At 39.8% G+C, this 18,792-nt stretch overlaps 1 protein-coding gene across 1 annotated transcript in view; it reads left to right on the top strand.

Annotated features, from left to right (window-relative positions):
* Window positions 1–1,804: 1,804 nt before the first annotated feature.
* Window positions 1,805–18,792, top strand: part of opcml (opioid binding protein/cell adhesion molecule-like) — a 297,742-nt gene continuing 280,754 nt past the window's right edge. Inside the window, exon 1 of the mRNA XM_030069467.1 lies at window positions 1,805–2,106. Within this exon, the coding sequence (XP_029925327.1) occupies window positions 2,046–2,106 (61 nt within the window). The 5' untranslated portion in view covers window positions 1,805–2,045. The remainder of the gene's footprint in view (window positions 2,107–18,792) is intronic.

Here is an 18,792-nt window from a genome sequence, read left to right as displayed (position 1 = left end):
ACACAGCTTGTTAAAAAAAAAAAAAAAATACATACATAGCCAGCTTAGTACATTCTTATTTTACACCTTTTGCTTTGTTTTATATACAGTGAATGCATTTGTATATAATCCATATTTAATGCAGCGGTTCGTCCAGCAAGGCTCAATATTACATTTTTAACTTAAAACTATGGATGTATAGAGTACAATCCTTTAGTTAGATATCTGATTGCTACAGAGTGGGTGTCTTCTCCTAATCTTCTCCATGAATTACATACAGAAGAGATGGGGAAATTAAAAAGTGGACATGACCCAGATGAACAGAGGGGGGAAGGGGATGAGTGCATGGCACCACGTCCTCTAGCTGTACCTCAGCCATTGTGCTGTTGGTTTTGGATACTTAGACATGCTTAGGCAGTAGATTTACTGCCACTGATAGCTTAAAAAAACATCTTACTTTAAACAGATAATGAAGTACTATATTATGTGATTTTCCTTTGGTATATTTGGAGATGATTATTATCCCCAGTCCTCTATGGACCAGTTGCCACTGTTAAAATATGTTAAAAATATCAGTCTGGGGCTGTAAAATAAATGCACACATGCTCAGACTGCCATGGTTATCAGGTGTCAAGGTAATTAAGAAAGTATTGGCCCCATGAAGTATTTCAACAGCAAAATTAGACAAGTGCACCGCTGAGTGCAACCTCTGTAATTTTATATGTGATGGGTGGATGATTAATTAATTTTTCTTTGAGAGGGCCTGAAGTCAAATGTTATCCATAAGTAACACCAACGCTAAAATCCCATTAAGACATATTTAAGGGACAGGAATGGAATGCCTTTCAAGAACAAAAGGTAAAATTACAGCAATTTTGAAAAGCAAATGTACTCAGAAGGTCTGTCTATATAACCTAAAGATGAATCATGAATAAAATAGGTGAAGAATTGCTCAACATTTTCTTCCACTGAGACGGCTTAGCCCCAAGTGATTAAAGGGGCAAATCTAGTAAAGGTTATTCAGCTTAGATTTGTATTCATTTTGTCATTCGAATTTTATATTTTCACATGAACTCCCTTGAATTTACATTTCACCTTGACTAAAATGAATACTTTGCGCAGATGTTTATCACAACAGAATGTGAAATACATGCTTTTTTACCTTTTATAGCCACAGTTTCAGTGGGATTTTAAAATCAACCTTCCATCAGCTATGCAGAGTCTACTCAAAATAGCATGAGCACATGTTGGGAAGGGAATTTCACTGCACATGGAATTTGAATGTCACCTCATTACTTTCCTTTCTGTCCGGCAGTATTTCTATTTTCCGCAAATGTAAACACCGATCTGCTTCAACTGGATGGAGCAGTATGTCACAGCTGTCACAACAGCACTGTGCCTTGAGAAGCCAACAGCATTAAGATACCTCATTAAAGCACATGCAGGATATGGCAAGCAACACTAAAATTCTCATCAAGGGACAATTTCCAGAAAACAGTTTAGGCCATTTTTTACTTCAACTGAGAGGCTGACCTCTTTTTTTTTTTTTTTTCTTGCCCGTATTGAATATCAATCCTCCATCACCTATTTAATCCTGCTCTAGTTCTGTCAGAGGACAGAGAAAGAAAAGCAGGGTTGAGGATTCAAAGCAGAAAAAAAGAAAAAAAAAAAGAAAAAAACAGAGCCAGGACTGTTCATGGGTGACAGGCAGAACGCACAGCCAATGCTCGCGGAGCAGAGGCTGGCCTCCCCCTCCTCTCCCCCCAATCTTGCAGAGTGCTGGTCCCTCTGTGTGTTGGAGTACGTGGAAGAGAGGGAGATCGAATACTGCGCGAGGAGCCAGCCTATGTGTGTCGCCAACTACTTGCACTGGATTTAAAGCATCTTCAGCGCACCCCGCAAGTGGGGATGAAAAGCTATCAAAACTGACATTTAGAACGAGACAGGGGGAAAAAAAAGCAAAGACAGATCTTTGTGGGCAGCTTTCTGAAGCCCTTTTGTGGGAAGATACAAAAGAGGGTCTATAACACAAACGAGCAGATCAGAATCAACACTGTTTGGGAATCATGTATAATTCGGTATGTTTCATCATCCTGTCATGGGTGTTTGCTGTGCTTATGTTCCCAGGTAAGACTTGCTCTTTTTTTCCCCTTCTCAGTATTTCTCTGTGTGTGTGTGTGTGTGTGTGTATGTGTGTGTGTGTTTACCACTATCTGTCTTGTTCACTGTGGCTCTTCACTTGGTGTTAACGCAGAGTGGTGCACTGTAGAGACTCTCTCTCTCTCTCTCTCTCTCTCTCTCTCTCTCTCCCTCTCTCTCTCTCTCCCTCTCTCTCTCTCTTATGCTCTCTGTCAAGAAATCACCTGTCACTGTGGCTCTGTGGAGCTGGCTGGGAAATCCAAAGGTGAAAAGTTGATTTCAAGCATTGTTGGTTTTGGTGGAAAAAGCTCTCTGTGTTGGCTTGGTTCTGCCAAGGATCCTCCCACAGGGCTGAGTAAAAGTTCCCTGCACCTTTTCCACACACGCCAACTTGTCAATCTCAGTGTCAGGGAAGATGACATTAAGCCCTCACATCAAGCATCTCCTTCCAGAAAAGTAGAGTAAACCAACCAACAAATTAAAAATTCAAGGACAATCACAATATCTTGTACAGTGTTTGTTCTTTGACGCTTTGGCTCGTCACTAAAAATCTTTTACAAGGACTTTATTTCACATCTGCTTTTACTCGCAGCCAACTAATATTGATCAGTTAATCCCAGGCATGTCTGAGAACGTCAATAGTATTGAGGGAAGCAAACTTTAAGGTTTAGATTTGTGTCCATCAGGAGGTAGACACGGCACGTGTAGGCAAACTTAGACATGTTGATCAATGGATTGGGGACAGGGGAGGATTTTGATGTTTCTTTGAAAGATAGCACAACTGTTTTTCTTTCAGAGGAGTTTGCTTTGTGTATTGACGCCTTTACATAATGCCAGCCTTGCCTTAAACGCTTGAGTTTCACGCTGCCCTCGCAGACTCAAAACCAAAAAGCAAACACATCCAAATAGCAAAGACTTCGCTGCAGTTTAGTTGTAGATTTAAGTGAGTCACTCTGGCACTCGAGAGGAAGCTCTGAGGCAATGTGTGAAGAGTCTGACTCCAAGAGAGGGAAAGGGAGAAGTGGGCTTGGAGAAGCTGTGCAACTTTGGCAAAAAGCTGTTTCCCCATGCAGATGTCACTCAGGAGCCCGGTCTACCCAAAATTTCTTGAAATGAAAATGGAAATACATGCTATGTGCATGAAAAAATGATTTTAAAAAGTGTTTTCCCCACCATGCAAAGATTATGTGAAGCAGACAGGACTGGAAATAGGTAGTCTGACATAGAAATAGTACAACAGAACATAAGGGTGTTGTGGTTGTGGCTGGATGATGGCTGGATGTGGTAGTCTGACTACCTAGATTGAAGACCTCTGAGGAAGTTTTCCACTTTAAGTGATGTATGAGTTATTCTTACATAACTGTGGCCAAAGCCTTACACTAACCTTAACCTAATTCTGACTTCAAGCTTAGTTTTTTTTTTTTTTTTACTTCCTAAATGTAACTATTAGCTAGACTTTCACCATGATGAAAAGGAGAAACGCTGTGTCCCATCTGTGGCAGAGTCACAGAATCCAGTTTGTGCTTATGCTCTGACATTTTTCGAGTCTGTGTTTCACGGGGTTGACCACATTCCAGATGGACTGTAGTGCAGTAGTTAAGTCATGCATGATTGACTAAGCAGTCAGACATACAGTAAGGCAGACTGGCTATATAACAGACTGGCTTTGGTGCCTAATACTTATCTCCTTGATAGATCTGGTGGATTGCACGATCATTAAATCTGTCCAAGATCAATGGCTTTCGTCACCTCGTCTATCAATCCAACATTAAGTGCCGGTCTCCATCAGGCCATGGTGACATTGCAAAGCCTGTGGAGTGTTCAGTGCTCAGTGTTCACCCATCAGCAGGGTGTCACAAGATGTGCTGTCAAATGAAACTGGAGGTGCTGCACAATAGTATTTGTTCTTTGGTGTAATATGGCTTTCTGAAGGTTTGAGGCTGGTTGTTGGGCTTCTTTTGTAAATCGGTCTGCTGAAAGATTTTAATCTAAGCTTATTACAGCTGTCAGGTGAAAATCCTATATTTACAAAATTTCTGGGTTTCAGGAAATAATAGTAAGAAGAGGCCTGTTTGGAGGCTGATTGTGCATTATGCATTTTTCAGTTTAGCTTCTAAAGGGTTTTGCAAGCCCAAAGGGTTATAGAATTTGTGAACCCATAGAGGAGCATATAGGGGCGCCCTGGGCACTCACCGGATAAGAGTGCATACCATATGTTGAGGCTGAGTCCTGATCACAGCATCCTGGGTTCAAATCTGACATCAGGCTATTTGCTGCATGATGCCCCCTATCTGTCCCCTGTCTTTCCTGTCTTTCTCTACTGTGACTGTCAAATAAAGCAGAAATGCCAAAAAAAAATCTTAAAAAAAAAAAAAAAAAAAAAAGAAGAAGAGAAAGCACGTGTAACTCAGCTGGAGTTAGGGTATGAATCACCCAGCTTCAAAACATGCATTATAAGGTTTTTGCATGCCAGTGTTCTCTTGTTACATAGTTCTTAAGTATTTTCTTTTCCCATTTCCTTCTCTTTTTCATTTTCTTTATATATGTGATAATATATGGTTTCTAATATGAAATAATGCAACAAAAATATCAGTCCTGGACATTGAATTCCATGTTTCTTTTTACCTTTAGTCATCCAGGGAAGGGTTTTGCTGAGCAAGCATGTTCTTTTTCAGCACTGCCCTGCTTCACATTCGTTCAGTTACATGCCTTCACACCTGGGAGCTGCCCAGCACTGCTGCAGTTTCCCAGAGCTGGCAGATCTACTGGCTGAGCCCTCAGTGGTTAAGTGCTTTGCTTAAAGGCACCTCAACACTAGCTACTGACAGAGACTTCCCTTCCCATGCTGAAATTCTCAAGAAATGTCTTTGTATGTGTTTATGTGTGTGTTGGGCAGGGGGGGAAAGGTGGTGAAGTGGCAGGAGCAATGTGGTGTAATATATTTCAAACAATTTCCTACTTCACTGAGTTGAAGAATATAAAGAACAAAGGCCAGCTTTTGTGTTTGCAGGGTGGCACACCTTGTTGAGACTCAGTCAGCCGTTGTTTACCTTTGATTTACTGGATTGAATATAGTCTCACTCTGAAATATATTGTTTGAACCTACAACAAGGTGTGACAATATGTGACAGCTGCTCTTGATTCCCCTGTCTATTTTAAGGCTGTAAAAGTTTTGTCTATATTTGTAATGTCTACAAACACAATAGAGAAAAACAACTCTGCATTTTGACTTATGACAGGCTGAGAAAGTTCCATCAACAAATCAAGCTTTTCTAGATCATATGTGAAAAAAAAATCTATCTGTCTGAATGTCTGTCTGTCTGTCTGTCTATTTCTTTGACATTAATGTTAAGATCCTGGGTTTAGAAATGTGATCACAGTGATCAGAGTTTAGCAATCCCTCCACATCCCTCTGTGCCTGCCTGCAACAATCTTCCCTCGGACAAACACTTCTGTATTCTGGACATAATGCCAGTATTTGTCAGTGTGTCAGTGTCAGATATGTCACCAGTAGTCAGTGTTGTACATTCAGAGATGAACCTCAACTATTTCATCGGAGGAGGGCATCTAAATGTTGTCTGAATAAAAGCAGTGACCTACAAGACCTTTATGCCAAGTGCAGTTATGAAGAAGGCGGGATGATCCCAATCTATTATTTATATATATATATATATATATATATATATGTGTGTGTGTGTGTGTGTGTGTGTGTGTGTGTGTGTGTGTGTGTTGCCATTGCCGACTCTTGCACCCTTTGTTGCTAAGCAGCTTGTAATAAGCACAAATTTCCAAAGAATGCCATATGAAATGGCTTTCTCTTCTCATTTTAATTTGATTTTGCATCATTAGGGATCACAGCTGTCTTTCTTTGCCCCAAAGCAGCCTCAGTGGTATTAAATAGATCATACTGTAACTGTGAGGCAATATTCAACTATTGTAGTTGTCTACAATTAACAAAATGGTTATGAGAACAGTAGCATTCCAATAATACACAACAAGGGTCCCTTGTGCATGGATAAAGTGTAATCCATCTGCAGTTGCTCATGCTGTATGATGAAAAATGCCAGTTTAGGGGGCATTTCCTAATTTGATTGTCCCACTTGTACTAATGCACATGTATACTGACATGTGTGTGCTCATTCTGCCATAGTCTATGCTGCTTAAACGCTGTTAACACCTTGCCTTTCTTTGTTGAGCTTGCCTGAAAGTTGCATGTTTTGAAGCATGTTGGCTGCAGCGGTCAGTTTAAGGAGAGATAGACTAAATAAATAAACAAATAGCCTAAATAAGCTTATTTATTTGATTAAGGCTGCTTAATCTGTTACGTTGTTTTGCTATTGTTATTGTTTTTATTTATGTTTACTGTTATTGTTATTGTTACTGTTATTTTAATGCTTCAGTCACAGCAAAAATGAATTCTTTCAATGATTCTCATGTGACTTAATGTCACAACACAGGGATTTACATTATTTACATTTACATTATTATTTATTTACATTAACTATACATAACTTATCAAGGTATCCCAGTGGACATAGCTCATATCTGTGTCATCGACGACTTTACAGAGCATAACACTTTATTTCAGACTTGTTTGTCATGTATTACGTAGTACTAATAATCACTATTATTGTTGTTTCCTTGTTAAATGACATTTCCTGACATTTAGTGTAGGCTCCACAGATACACTGCACACATGATGGGCAACATGAACTTGTACAATGATTTTATGAGAGCAAAATTGGATCTGCGAGCTCAGTGACCTCATTATTTGCCCCCAGATGTACATTCTCTCCCAAAAGGCCTATTGCAACTTTTATTATTGAAATCCATGCTCATTTGAAGCAGTACATGCTTTACAGTCATTTAAAACTGTCAGTACACTGTAGTTTAGAAACAGGTCCCAGTCATGTTGTGGGCTTATTAACTAATTTTAAATCAACAGTTATTGATGAGCAAACTTGTGAACCCATAAGAAATTACAGAACTGTAAATAGATCAAACCAAAGTTCTGTTGCTGTTAATTGAAAAAAAAAAAAAAAAAAATCACTGAAATAACCATATTATTAAAAATGAAATTATATATATATATATATATATATATATATATATATATATATATGTGTGTGTGTGTGTGTATATATACACACACACACACACACACACACACACACACAGTGATTTACAGAATGCCATCTATAGCAGCATTTCTCATTCTTTTGGCTTGGGACTAAAAACTCCCTTTCACAAGGAAAACAATAAGAATCAAAGACAAATCAGAAAAGAGACATTTCAACAGTGGATTTTTTTTTTTTTTTTTTTTTTTTTTTTTCTTGTCCCATAAACTATCTCGTGACCTCTATAAAATTCTCTCTTGACCCCCTGGGGGGTCCTGACCCACAGGTTGAGAACCACTGGTCTATAGAATGTAGTTGTGATGCTTGTGCTATTCGGTCTGATTATACTGTATTTCTCTTCTGCATTCATTTCATTTTATTATACAGGCCAGAGTATAATCCTCCAAAAATATATGTATTTCTTTATTTCTTTTTATTTGATTTATGTAACCCGGTTAAGAGAATGGTTAATAAGCCTGAAGGATTTTTACATTGGGGAGGTCATTGGTGTAACTGTCACGACAAAAGAGCCAGCAATAAAGTCAAAGTTCAAGGTAAATGAACTCTTTCTACCAGTCAGTTCACTGATAACAACATCATATCTAGCCTTTAATGTTCATACAAAGTAACAGATTAAATCGCCTTAATCAAAGAAATATGCTGATTAATATATGACTGAATCATTACATACAAAAATGAATCACAGCACTCTATAATAACTCCAGTGTTTGTGCCCATTGGTAATTTATTCATGCTCAGCTGTAGTTCAGCTCTCCATGGACTGACCGCTGCAGCCAACACGCTTCAAAACGTGCAGCTTTTACTTGGAGGTAAGCTCGACTTCCTTGTCCAGTTTTCATTGTACAAGTTGGATAATGGAACAAGCTGACACTTTGGGGCGCTGAGCTGCACAGCACGTCTTCTGTCAGTGTGACAGTGACAGTCAAAGTGTTAACAGCATTTAGGCAGCATTGATGATCTAAGAGTAGAGTAGAACAGACAATAGAAAGCCTTTATTTTCAATGTACAAGTAGAATGAAATTAGAAGCACTTCTCCTGATCACTGCAATTAATTAATTTAAGACAATTTAAAGACAGATAACAAGCACAAATGCAGTAAATATGAAACTAAAATAAATACTATAACAAAAATGGAAATTGCATGCTCACATTTCAACATACATTTGCATTTATACATTTAGGACAATGAAATACCCCCTAACTGGCATTTTTCTTTATAAATACAACATCAACAACAGCAGATGAATTGTACAAGAGCATAAAAACCAGTGCAAATATGTGTGCACGCACACACAGAATTCAGAGTTATGTGCTCTCACATGCTAATGGATTGCTTAAGACTCTGAGAGTAGAAAGTCAGAGGGCAAGTAAGGATACGATTCAACAGTTTTGACTTATTTTACAAAGGACACACACATTTTCCAGCTCTGTTCAGGGTAATACTGTAGTGGTGAGTCAACACATTCTTGACCACCGGGTGTCCACTCATGCTTTTCAAATCGGAGCCACACTGATGGTGAATTGACCATTTGTCAGCCACTTTTCAGCGCAAACTAGCATGCAATTACTTGAACAATGGGTTTTCAAGCTTGTAAGTGGTATAATTACAGTTTTATGTCCACGTAATGATCAATTACATGAATAGTAAATACTTGCAGTGAGGGAGAGCGGCTCATTCATGTTACTAATCTACCTGTCCACAAAAATTCCACAGCTGATTTCTTTTTTAAAAGCATTAAACACCATGTTTCCCACCTTGAAACAATCTCCTGTGAGAAACAAAGTCTTCTCCACACTCTGTGATTTCTCTTCAATACGTGATGCTTCCCTGGAGGCTGTGAATTTATCAAACGGATAGTGACAGGAGATAAAGTTCTGGCCAAAACTCCTTCAACTTTTTTGATCCAAGCGTGACTCATACTGTATATCCTCCTAAGCTTCAACTGATTGAGCCATTTATCATAATGACATGCCTAAGCCTGCTATAGACAACATCACTGGTTGGTTCTGCCCATTGATCCCAAAGACTCGAGATGATGGATTGCAATTATCAGTGAGTCAAATTGGTTGTGAAAATGAAGCTTCAGTTTATTAGCTGTTGATGATCAGTATGCATCCGCTTCTACTTAATATTTATGCCATCAAATGTCACTTAGCCTAAATTGTGATTGTAAATCATGTTAACCATAGTGCCCTTCACTGCAGAGAAGAACCTGGAGAGTCCAATTTTTTTTTCTGAGTGTCTACCTTCTTGTTTGAAGCACCCTTTTTTTCCCCCCCAAAAGCACTCTGCGTTTGATCATATAGAGCAGCATGTCATCTTTTTTCTGTTTGCCGTTCTTTCTGTATTATTGTTTTTGGCTGTAATGTATGATGCACCAAATTTTATGACCTCATATTACTCACAGTTGACATAACTGATATCTGTAAAGGAGATGGAAAGTATGACGATTTATCACCTTGCCTCCCTTCCTGGGGATTGCATCAGTCACTCAATTTTCTGACACATTCATATTCTCTCAGTGTAAGGGAGGCAAGAATCTTAAAACTCGAGGAATATATCAAGTGCGCTTACTGTACCAGCCTTTAACCCCCGTAAGAGGGGTATTGCAAAGCAGCCAGCACCATCTCTTAATGTCATTGTTCTTGGGATGCAGTGAAGCGTACCTGTAGCTGTCTCCTCAAGATTATATACATATTCCATTTAGGATAATGCTATCCATATTCTTTCCAAAGTGTACACTGCTGCAGTTTTCCCTTCTAAACTTAGCATCATGTCAGATGTCAATTTAAAGCAAAATTGAACTTTGGTAAGAGTGTTGGGTTGTATAGTTATTTGTGTGTTATATGACTCCACATGGTGGCGGAATAATACTGAATTTTCAGAATAAGAAAGACTTTATTGATTCCCCCAGTGGAAATTTCTGTCTCCCCATTCACTTCCATAGAGCAGCACAACATGTCCCAAAATAACACTTTTTGTGCATAAGCGAACACCAAAAATGCTTATTATGCCAAAATAAATCCCGGTTCCCATTTTTTGAGGAAATAAAACAGATCTTTTCTTGTTATTTTTCTGTTTGAATTGGGAAGTAGATCTGGCAGGCATCTGCAGGAAACTTCAGTGTTGTAGTCTTGCACCAGAAGAAACAAGCTGATAACACTTACTATGTCCTGGTACCCCAAAACAAGGGTACCAGGACTTTTTTTCTTTTCTTTATTATTAACCTGCTTTATTGGTGTTTGTTTATGTGCTAAAAAGTGTTATTTCAGGACACATTTTGCCTCAATATGTACATGCTTGCAGATAGAAAGAAAGAAATACAATATTCTGGATCAGCATCCCAGGGGAGAGCAGAGCAACTAATGAGGATATCTCACCACCTTATGGACTCCTACCATGCGCAGGTAATTATACAATCCACTCTACCTAAGTGCATGTCTAAGTTCAATTTTGCTGTAAAACAAACTCCTAATGGTTAATATAATGTTCTTAAAATGTTAGCAAGAAAAACTCAAAAAAAAAAAAAAAAAAAAAAAAATCTACATGGAATTTGGGACACTGGCATTTATTATCTGCAAAGCTGCCAAAAGGAGCACACAAACGTCACTGACACTGAGACTCTCCTTTGACACAGCCATTGTATTGTAAGGATAGTGGAGACTGGGATGCATTCATTACAAGCAAGTTTATCTATTCATCTCTCCTCATTTTCATGCATTGGTAAAACAGTCTTTTGGCACCAGTGAACAGTCCCTTGTGAGCATAAACTGAATGTCAGTGTCAAATGAGTGTATCACAGTCCTCGAATGTATGTAACAAATGGCTTGTCACTGAGTGGGGGATGGATGATGCAAGTAGGTTAAGCATTCAAGTGTGTGAGGGTGAAGAATTGTAATGTGGGAAAGGATACAAGGATCCAATTGGTTTAAAAAACGCTTTGCCGTACAGTATGGCAGTGTTCTTCTTGCACTCAAACTCTCTGTTTCATCCGTTGCTGCTTTCATTCAGAACAAGTCTTCATTGGTTCATTCATCCAATTATCGGCCCTTCCTCTGCTGAGATTTCCATATTACACTGAATCAAAATAGGTCACAGCACAGGGAAATTACGATGCAATTACTGCAACAGCCTCCATGGATTTGCTGACTTTTAGTCGGATAGCTCTCATTCAGAATATGTATGTCATTCATTAGCGATGGCCAGTTTTTAAGTTTGCTTCAAAGATGTTATATTTTTATACTTTTCTTAATACATGTAATTTGGAGGTGGTCACTCCACTGGGATGACAATGTGAAGGGTCCATGATTTGTTTCTTGCATGGTAATGACGATAACATAAGATTTGGGATTGTCTTCATTTGTGTTTTTTTTTTTTTGTTTGTTTGCTTGTTTGTTTGTTTGTTTTTTGTTTGTTTTTGTTTCATGTAATAGAACCATAAACAGTGGTTCCCAAGCATTTTTGGCTTGGAAATGCAAACAAAGAGAGACAGCACAGCTCCCTGTTATAGGCTGCATATGCTGCGCGGTGAGCAGCTCTACTAAAGAATGAGTTTCTCTTTTCAGGTTGTTTGCTTTTACTATCAGTAAAGGCCTAGAGGCTGAAAACTATTTTATAAGAGAGAAAAAATAGAAAACAGACGCAACAATAAACTGATTAATATAGTTTTTTAAATTAATTATTAATATTTTAAATGTTTTTGCAACCTCATTTAAATATCTTGTGACTCGCTGGGTGCTCCAAAACCCCAGTTTGAGAACCACCAGCAGAGTCAGTAGATTTCCTTTGTAATTCAGATTCCTTGACAAAGGGACCCAGTGCAACACAGGACCCTGCAGCTGATATCTTTTTACAAAAATGCCCGAAGGCAAAATGACCGTTTACTAAATGAAGGGAAACTCTGCCATTGTCATATTGAAATAAGTTTAATGTATAGGCAGTCTGCATTTTATCAAGTCGACAAACGGCAGGAGGGCCTACTGTTGTTGCTCTTTTTCACGTCCTCGGGGTAACCTGGTTACATACACAGCCAATTGTCTGATGTCAGTGCACTTCTCCCATTCATACAGAATGACAGTTTACAATAACACCCTAAGTAACAGAGAATGCTGGTCACGCACCACAAGAGCCCATGGATGGAGTGTGTGCCATGTTGGGGCCATCATATTCAAAGGCTCATAAACCTGTTGGGGGAAGCCCTGCTCACTAGCCTTAAAAAAGTGGCAGTTGGCAGCTAAACAAACCTAGGTTGTGGAAACACAGAGCCATTTCAGAGCCAGAAAAGCAGTGAGAAGTGTTCTCTGTGGAGAGTGCTTTGGTCCATCAACCAAGTGCTATTCACTGATCTCCTGTAACATATCACCCTCTGGCTTTGGGGATGGTAGCTGACTGTCCCTGCTACCAAGCAGATGTTGCTGCTTCTCGGCCACCCAGCTGGAATGGGTTTACTGCCCAAGCACTAAGGGGAGCATAGCTGCAGCCCGACATGCTCTGTGGATAGTGTGTCAGCTCCGTGGGATTACCAGCTATTCTACAGTAAGGCTGAGGGAGCAAATGACTGGCCAGCGCAGGTAGCTCGGGGGCACAGTAGTGGAGACGGCAGCTTCCATCTCAACCAAATCATGGAACTGAGCCAGCACTGTGCTTCCTTGGGGGTGCTGTATAGGAACGGTTCTGCTTGCTGCAAATACGATCAAAAACAGGCAGATGGTTGCTATTCAGTTGTGGATGTAGAAGGACTCACAGTTCTGCTGCTGTGCTCGCAATCGGTAACAACCTAGGTGCTTGGTTGCTTTGTTTGTCCTGCAAAAGCACAATGCTGATAATAAAACAACTATGTCAGATTATAATAATTACTCTTAGACAATATGCCATAGTTTGGAATTGTTCACATCACAATCAAAACCATCCAAGAACACAGTCTGCAGCCTCCTCATGAGCCAAACCTACGGCATAAACTGAGTTATGTGGTAGGCAGCTCTGCAAGGTAATTTATCATATTCTCACTGGCTTAATCACTCTCAAATGACTAACATTCAAAAAGTTGCGTTTGAATCACAGGAGCAATTTGGCAGCTGATTTTTGCCTCATACTCCAACCACAGACTGCATTGCCATTGTACTTTAAAAGCAAGCAACATGTGCTGAACAACAGCTTGCAGACAAATGTTGGCTTTCCCACCTTAAAACTGCCTTGTCCTCATTTCACTCATGTCTATTGATATTAATACAAAGCCATGTCTTCAACATAGATAGAGAAATAATTCATTAATAGTGATTAATAACATAAGTATTTCATTTTACTGCAGACTGCAAAAAATCTATTACCAAATGTAACACAGCTGCTTACATTAATTTCACAATTTAATAATGTTAAGTTATTATGCGACACAGTAATAGCCTGGAGGAATAAGAGACCGTGGTTGGTGGGTAAGGTTTAATCATATTTGCTTTCACCAACTTCTATGAAAATCTCTGAGGCAAACTTTGTTTGAACATACATGTTGTGTGACACTCTTAAGCAGTTGGCATCTTAGGTGACCATATACTGTATTCCCTGTGCTTCTGACCAGCAATGCCCACACCATATGTTGTAGGTGAAACAACAGGATGATGTTGGCCTATATAAAGTGCCGGGAATTGACTGGTCACATGACACTGGCATCCACAGTAACCTGGCATATGGACTAATCAAAGTTCATGGCGTTCAGGTTTTAGGCAGACGGCTGGTAACTGAAAAATTTCCTGCTATCAGAAAAAAAGTTATTCATGGACTCTTGGAACGCCCTGTCCCTTGTCTGAATTGCTGGCGACAATGTGTGTGTCTGGCAGCTATGATAGCAAACATTGTGAATATCCCAGCTGAACACGCTGCGCCCACCCTTTTGACTTGCCACCACCTTTTCAGAAGATCTCATTTGTACTGCAATAATTAGGAGAGCTGATGTTCCGAAGCATTAGTGTCTCAAGCGCCACATCTAATTTGCATGGCCCCTGCTACATGTCATTATTATGTGCACAAAAAAAGAGGTGCATATTTATGGCCAGCACAAGCACAGAGTGGTTATGTTTTTTTCTTCCAGTGTGTTAGGCATGGACCCAATTCTCTGCGTTGGGTTCATAAACAGAGGCAGCTTTTGGTCAGTTTGGAGGTACAGCACGCAATTTCTCAACACATTAGCATATCAGGACCTCTGTGATAGCTCTTACTTAGCAGCCTAAATATGACACATAGATGATGATGTGACTAAACGAGCCCCCACATGGCTGCGTCACGTCACAAAGCAGCCCGATGAATCAGCTTGAGCAACGTGTTCAAGCGTGTGCCTGCATGGAAAGAGTCACTTTGTTACAAAAAGCATAACAAAATCATAAACTAAAACTTCATTTCCAATTTTCATGTCCTATATGCACTGCACCACGCTATCGCCGCCAAGACCTGAAATCTGGGCTAGAGTGCAGCCGAGTTGCCCACCAGCTCAAAGCTACACAGTCATATGGCACATTGTGCAAGAGGAAACTCTGCGCGCCCTTCAGAAGGACTTCACTTTGTTTTAAGCGCTAGAAGCATGTTTCTGATTGGACTCAAGGCGAGGTCATGGCCCTGTTTCTCTGTTTACACAAGTAGCGGAAGCCTGTGTTTATGCTTCCCAAATGCAGCGAGCACACAGAGGTTGGATGTTGCTTTTAACTCATACTCAAAACAAGCAGCAGACCCTGAATGCCATTTTGTAAAGATGAATTTATACTTTTACAAACCTATTTCATTCATTCCCTGCAAAGTCCACTTTCAGTTAGGCTGCTTAGTTCTTTGCCATTTTTTTTTTCAACACACACAGCACTGGCAGTGACCATTTTAAGTACTCCCCCCCTAAGGTGCATAACCCCAATTTGTGATGGTTGATTTCAAGCATCATTAACTCAGACAACAGATTAAACTTTAAGTCACTACCTCTCCTGTAGTGCTAAGTTTATTTATGTATGAAGCAGTGAAGAAACATGCACAACTATAATCAGATTTTTTCACCTCATAATTCTTTCAGTTACCACTCATGTCAGTGGTAAGAGACTTCTCTTTCCGTAAATGCACTCTCTTAAATTTTGGGCATGTCTGACACCTTCCTGATTCTCCTACACAACTACACTATCACAGTTTAAGAGTATAATTAAAGATAAATTATAGGCAAAGGATGATGACTTTTCTCTTGTCATTGAGGCAAACTAAATATCATCACAAAGGTCAGAATTGAAATTGAAGAAGTGACTTTTTTTTTTGCTCACAGCCTTGCCTATCCAGTGCATTTTGTTTTATTAGAGAAATAGCAAAATGAGCAGTGAAGCAGGAAAAAAAAAGCGGCACAGCAGCACCTGTGCATGAATTTTCTTAATGCATGTATCAGGGTCAGTTACTAGTGTGAGAATCCAAAAGGTCAGGAACATCAACCTCTTTGAGTTAGAGAGAAATACAAAAGAAAATAACTTGGCTTGTGGATTTTACCTCAGGCTGGAGAAATGAGAATTGAAACATACAAGGAGCAGTGAGTGCAGAAAAGCAGATGTTAGTCAACATTATATACAATACAGTCAGTCGGTGTTAAACACGATATACAGTAGTAAACAAAATGCTAGAGCAGTTTCTTAGGCCAGCTATTGACAAAATAACCTAAGCCACAGTCTTTATACTGTACTTCTGACAAAATTAACAAGACCACCTCTATGACAGTAAGCTCTGCAAATGAGGCTACTTTACTCACTTCTAGAAACAGTCCTGATTTTGAAACATACTCTACCCCGAAAGCTGCCACAGTTGGCTATAAGCAGTAGGAAGCAAGGCTATTCGCAGAGCTCTAGGTGCCTAGCTCTAGGTGCCTATTTTTCATGAATGCTAATATTCAGGTGCACACAGGCAGGCAGAGGAAGGCACAGGTGGAGATGGACAGAGGTGTAAGCAGGTTTCAAGAATTAACGGGCATCACTTGGAAGCAGAGGGCACAGTGCTAATAAGGCAGCCCCTCCAAGCAACCTTGGAAAGGGAAAACTGAAACCTGGGCTGGTCAAAATCCATAAATAGCCAAGACATGGCAGTTAGATTAGTGATGGTTAGATTTCATGGATAGCAGAGACGTCAAACAGCATGACAGACAAGTCCACCTTGTGGAAGATCCTCCAGACAAGATTCAGTATCTTTAAACGTGTTAATTACAAGGCTAATATATCTTTTTTGTTGATAAACTGAGCTCATACTGGCCATTTATGAAATGTCAGATGTCAGCCACATAAGACCATGAAATTAGATTTTTTTTTTTTTTTTTTTTTTTTTTTTTAATAAATCTTCCTTTAAAGTGTAATTAAACCCCAAGCCGAAATCTGTGTGAAGCCTGACTTCTAATAGTGAAAAGTTGGGTGGCTGATCTTTGGTGGCAGGTGTTGCCAACACCTATGGGGAACAGCAGGTAATGACATCACCTGCCACCAGAAACCATCATTTTCATCACCTGTCATTGTTTAGTTGGGGTGTGTGATGCTGCCCTAAAAACTGCTAACATTTTCATTAGTTTGGGTTTCAGTGGAGAATTTAGCGTCCTGTGACTGTCTAAATGCTGTTCCAGAGGCTTTTCTATTCTGCTAATAATAATATTCTGAGGCAAACACTGACTAGTTGGCATTTTTGCCATGACAATTTAAACATCTTTTAATATTGCCACAGAATATTGGCCATGGGCAGCTACAGGGCAAAAATACGAGTATTGATGTCCTCCTTCAAACACCCAAATCGATCAAACCCCCCAACATCTTGGCCTGTCCTTTGGAGAATTCATAGAGGAAGCCTGCAGACTGTGAAAAACCGCCAACGTATACCTCAAGCATATCCTATTGAGCTGCAATTTCACATAAGTATGGGACCAATACAGATGGTCACACAAGCTGGTGCTAAAGAAATTGGCAGAGATGCTGCAGACCAGAAGTCTGGAGGCAAACCTGGAAGGCCAGCTCCCTGACAAATCCTTTTCCCAGGGCTAAAGAAGGAGGTGTAAAGATGCAGGAAATATGCAGCAGAAACTATCCTCACATCAGGACAGGGAACATGAAGGTGACCTTCAGCACACTCATCTTCCTCTCAGTGATCACATATTTTGGATGCTGCTACGGTGCTTTGTCTCTGGGAAGCCAAAGCTGTTCTTGTGTCTGATCTGTGGGATCACGCATGATAAGAAGTGGCTCAAGAGCTGACTTGCCTTCAAAGTGTAAAAAAACAGTTGGAACCTTTAAATCAGCCCAGTGGAAGCAAGTGGCTTTATGAGCCTCATTGAAAGCGCTGGTATCACAGATGCAAAAGGAAAAAAAGAAAAAGAAAAAAAAAAAACAAACAAAGCAAGCAAGCAAAAATGTATTTATATAGCACATGGCATTCCCAGTGAAAGCACAATGTGCATCACAGAGCGTGGGCTACCGCTGAAGGTGGAGCCACAAACACAATGTGGATAGAGTACAAATAAAACATTAGACATGAAGTTAACACAATTAAAACATAATTAAGACCAGCAGCCAACCAGTAAACAATAACACTTGTGAATTAAAACAATTAAGAAAGTTGTATTGAAATAAAATACTAAAATGTGTTGAGTTTAGTTTTAAAGATGATGGCATTGGAGCACAGCTAACGTGACTGGGAAGAATGTGCCAGCGGCTTGGAGCTTTAAAGCTCAGCTATGACTTGAGGGGTTCACAGCTAACAAGCATGTCAGAGAGATATTGGGGTGCCGGACCATGTGAGACCTTAAAGACGAGCATTAAAATTTTTAAAATCACTTCTAAAATTTACTGGAAGCCAGTGTAACGACCTCAGAACAGGTGTTACATGGTCATATTTCCTTCTTCTAACTGAAACTTGAGCAGCTGCATTCTGGAGTAGCTGCAGTCGATCAAGGTGCTTTTTTTTGGTATTCCTGTGAGCGGCGCGTGACAGTAGCCTAGCCGACCTTAAATAAGAGCACGGACGAGTTTTTCAGCGCCCTCCTGGGATAAAAAGCGTCTTACCTTCGCAGTATATTTTAAACAAAAAAATCCGTGTGACATAATCTGATCCGTGTGACATTTTCAAGAGACAGTTGCGATGATTTAAAAGAGATTTCCTGTTAGCCTCTGCCCCGATAAACAGGATTTCTGTCTTGTCACTGTTAGACTGTAGAAAATTACCACACATCCAGTCATCAATATCCTCGATACAATCTGATAGCATGTCAATAGGGCTCAGTGTATCAGACATGGAGATGTATAGTTTAGGAATGACAAAGGAAGTACAGCAGCAGAGGGAGTTGGAAAGGAAAGCTGAAGCGGAGACCCTTGGGAACTGTTGGAAGTGTTATCCACCAAATGGTGCCCCACTTAAAATCTAAATGACTTTGTTAAGTTTTGTAACTGTTTTGATTGCTCAAAGTGTTTGATGTACGCTAAGATATCTGTTTGCATGTAGATCCGCATGTGTGTGTGTGTGAGCGTGCCCGCGTGTACATGTTTGATACATGGCATATGGCTG

Source organism: Myripristis murdjan, chromosome 14 (assembly GCF_902150065.1).
Source record: "Myripristis murdjan chromosome 14, fMyrMur1.1, whole genome shotgun sequence".
NCBI lineage: Eukaryota > Metazoa > Chordata > Actinopteri > Holocentriformes > Holocentridae > Myripristis > Myripristis murdjan.
The sequence above is the reverse complement of the archived record's forward strand: the minus strand, read 5'-3'. Positions and strand labels throughout refer to the sequence as shown.